The 2,633-nt window shown below is 31.4% G+C and overlaps 1 protein-coding gene across 4 annotated transcripts in view; it reads left to right on the top strand.

The window, feature by feature from the left end:
• Nucleotides 1-2,633, top strand: part of LOC125683187 (extended synaptotagmin-2-like) — a 48,004-nt gene extending 45,371 nt beyond the window's left edge. For all 4 annotated transcript variants that reach the window (XM_056140893.1, XM_048924039.2, XM_048924038.2 and 1 more), the window contains one exon: nt 733-2,633. In XM_056140893.1, the coding sequence (XP_055996868.1) occupies nt 733-799 (67 nt within the window). In that variant the 3' untranslated portion in view covers nt 800-2,633. The remainder of the gene's footprint in view (nt 1-732) is intronic.

Here is a 2,633-nt window from a genome sequence, read left to right as displayed (position 1 = left end):
CTTTGGAGCTAGGGGTTGGGGCCACAATATAGATCAAAATTTTTCATGGGAATAAAGATTGATTAAAAAAAAGTCTTTTAAACATCTCAACAGCTAAACAATGGTAGGGCCAAGGTGATTAAGTTAAACAATGTGGCTGAATAAAGTAAGCAGAGAATTAGTGTTGGGAAGTGGTTGGAAAACAATTGAATAATTGAAGAGGCATGCAAATTTGGTAATCAATTGAGAATTCAGAACATTAACTGTCAAGATTGGAAGTATACAGTGGGATTGTCATCTGTTACAGTCAATACATTTAATGTCGCAGATTGGAAGGGCAGATACGATTCAGTGCAGTGTTAACTTAAAGACACATTCACCACTTAGTCTATATGAAAGAAAGGAAATGAATATTACTGTGTTTTTGTTTTTAAAAAGCAATTGCTTTCTCTCTCCTACCTTCTCTTCTGACACAGACCAAACTGCACCAGTACTAGTATTGTTTTTGAGCAAGCAGTAGAAAATCTAGCATTATTTTAATGTTTTTATTTATTGTTTATTTCAACATCAACACCATAACAATCTGTGCTTGAAATGCCTTCCAGGCAAAGATTCAACATCATAATTCTATTGTGAAGTATTGCAACAAACAACATGGGTCTTTTATACATTTGTCTGTGACCATATATTCTTTTCTTCTTATTCTACTTTGTGGCAGATTTGAAAAAACAAATTTCCTTGACTTGTTTGCAGGTTTGACCTACATCCAGAGGACAGTGATGATGCAGATAAACCCGTCTCGGTGGAATCGGATGTCTGAGCATGTGCAGTGAGCGAACTTCCTCTAGATCTGACATACAAGCTGTCTTTTTGTTATAAGGTGTAACTGTTACAAAGGAACATTGAAATATACCGCAATGTTATTGAGATATTATTCAACTTCATTACATACTTAGTAATAAATACAGGCTTTTTTTTTTAATGCATGCACAATACGATAGATTAACATCACATTAACCATTTCATGCTTGGATAATAGAGATCTGTAATACAAAATTTCTGTGTCAAACTCTTCTATTCACATATTTGTTCTTTTTAAGTTCTATTTTTCATCGCAGATGTAATTTTCCTGTTACAGTACAAACAAATGAATGTATTAGATAATCACAATGGTTCTTGTTTCCGTTTATTTCCTGTACGCTATTACTAAGTATGTACTAAACATAATAACATGTCTGATATTTACATTATATGCTCAGTAGAAGTGTTATATAAGTATGGTTCATATTCTCTTTATTATACGTTTTTGGGAATGGTTTTTTTAATGTGTGGATGGGAAATTATGTTCAACTCTTTAATATATACCAAAGTAAAAATGTTTCAGTCATTTCTGTAAAACAACAGTTTTGAGCTTCAGTGATTGCTGCCCACTTGCCTTCTATATCAAAAAGCAGAAGCCCTGGTTATTTTTCACTTTTGTTCTAGATATTCTTTTTATCGAGTTGTTAACTTGTGGTGATTTTGTTATCTTTAAAGATTGTGTACATTTGAAGGGGGTACTATTACATGACATTTGAGGGGGATACTATTACATGAGTGGTTCTATATGAATTCCTTGATTTGTTTTGTTTAATACTTGAGTTTCTTTATTATTTCAGTTCTCTGTTAAGATGTTGTTAGACCCAATTTTAATTTCATATACAATTATACATACAGTATATAGGTACAGAGTTTTATTTGTTTACATTTAATTTTGTATGAATTGTACTTGATAATTTAACCCCTATTTGTTTGATTTCATTTATTCATGATAGCTGTATGTGTACTGGTATATGTCCGATATCATTATGAGACATTTCTTTAAGTGCTTTATTATTTGTACATTTAACTGTGGATTTATGTAAACGGTGATTACAAAGCGCCACATACTCAGTCAGGCTTTTGTCATTCAGCACATAGCTTTATATGTCACATATTGTCCCTAGCTTTTGGGATCCCCCTCCCAATTCTTCTGTGATTCAATGTTTCAAATCTTAACAAAAACTAACATTTCGTTATGTGCAATATGATTATATGAATATGTTGATATGAATTATAAATGCATATGTATTTTAATTTTTGAGATTTTGCAAAGGAATTTTTCAATGAAATGTACAGATATATTGTATACAGAGGAATATTGGTCTGTTTTATGTTTGCTCATATTGCCCTCGTCATTGGGCAAATTGAAGACTAGGCAATACTGTTTTTCTCTTTTGTCTGTTTTAAAACGGGTTGAAAACCTTCTGCAAATGTTGAAAGGTAAAAATAACTTTGGGACAAAAATAACAGTACATGTTTAAAGAGAAGTGAGGAAAGAACTCAACTTAATATTATGCAATTATTAAATATTTATTGATATTACCAAACATGTCATATTTAATGCAGTATGATTGTTTTTAAGAAATTTCCTCTTTCACCAATGCAAAGCAAACAACTCAAATCTGCTATATATTTGTCTTCAGTTTTATTATGCACAACAAATACTCAGTGTCCTTGAGTGATCAGATTGGATTACTTTAATATTTTCAGGAATTAATTTTGCTGAACAGCTGATTAAGATTTGTAATGTTTATCTACTCAATGGCTGTCATGAATAAAGGAGATCGAGCATA

Source organism: Ostrea edulis, chromosome 6, assembly GCF_947568905.1.
Source record: "Ostrea edulis chromosome 6, xbOstEdul1.1, whole genome shotgun sequence".
Lineage (NCBI taxonomy): Eukaryota > Metazoa > Mollusca > Bivalvia > Ostreida > Ostreidae > Ostrea > Ostrea edulis.
This window is presented reverse-complemented; position numbering and strand designations above follow the sequence as displayed.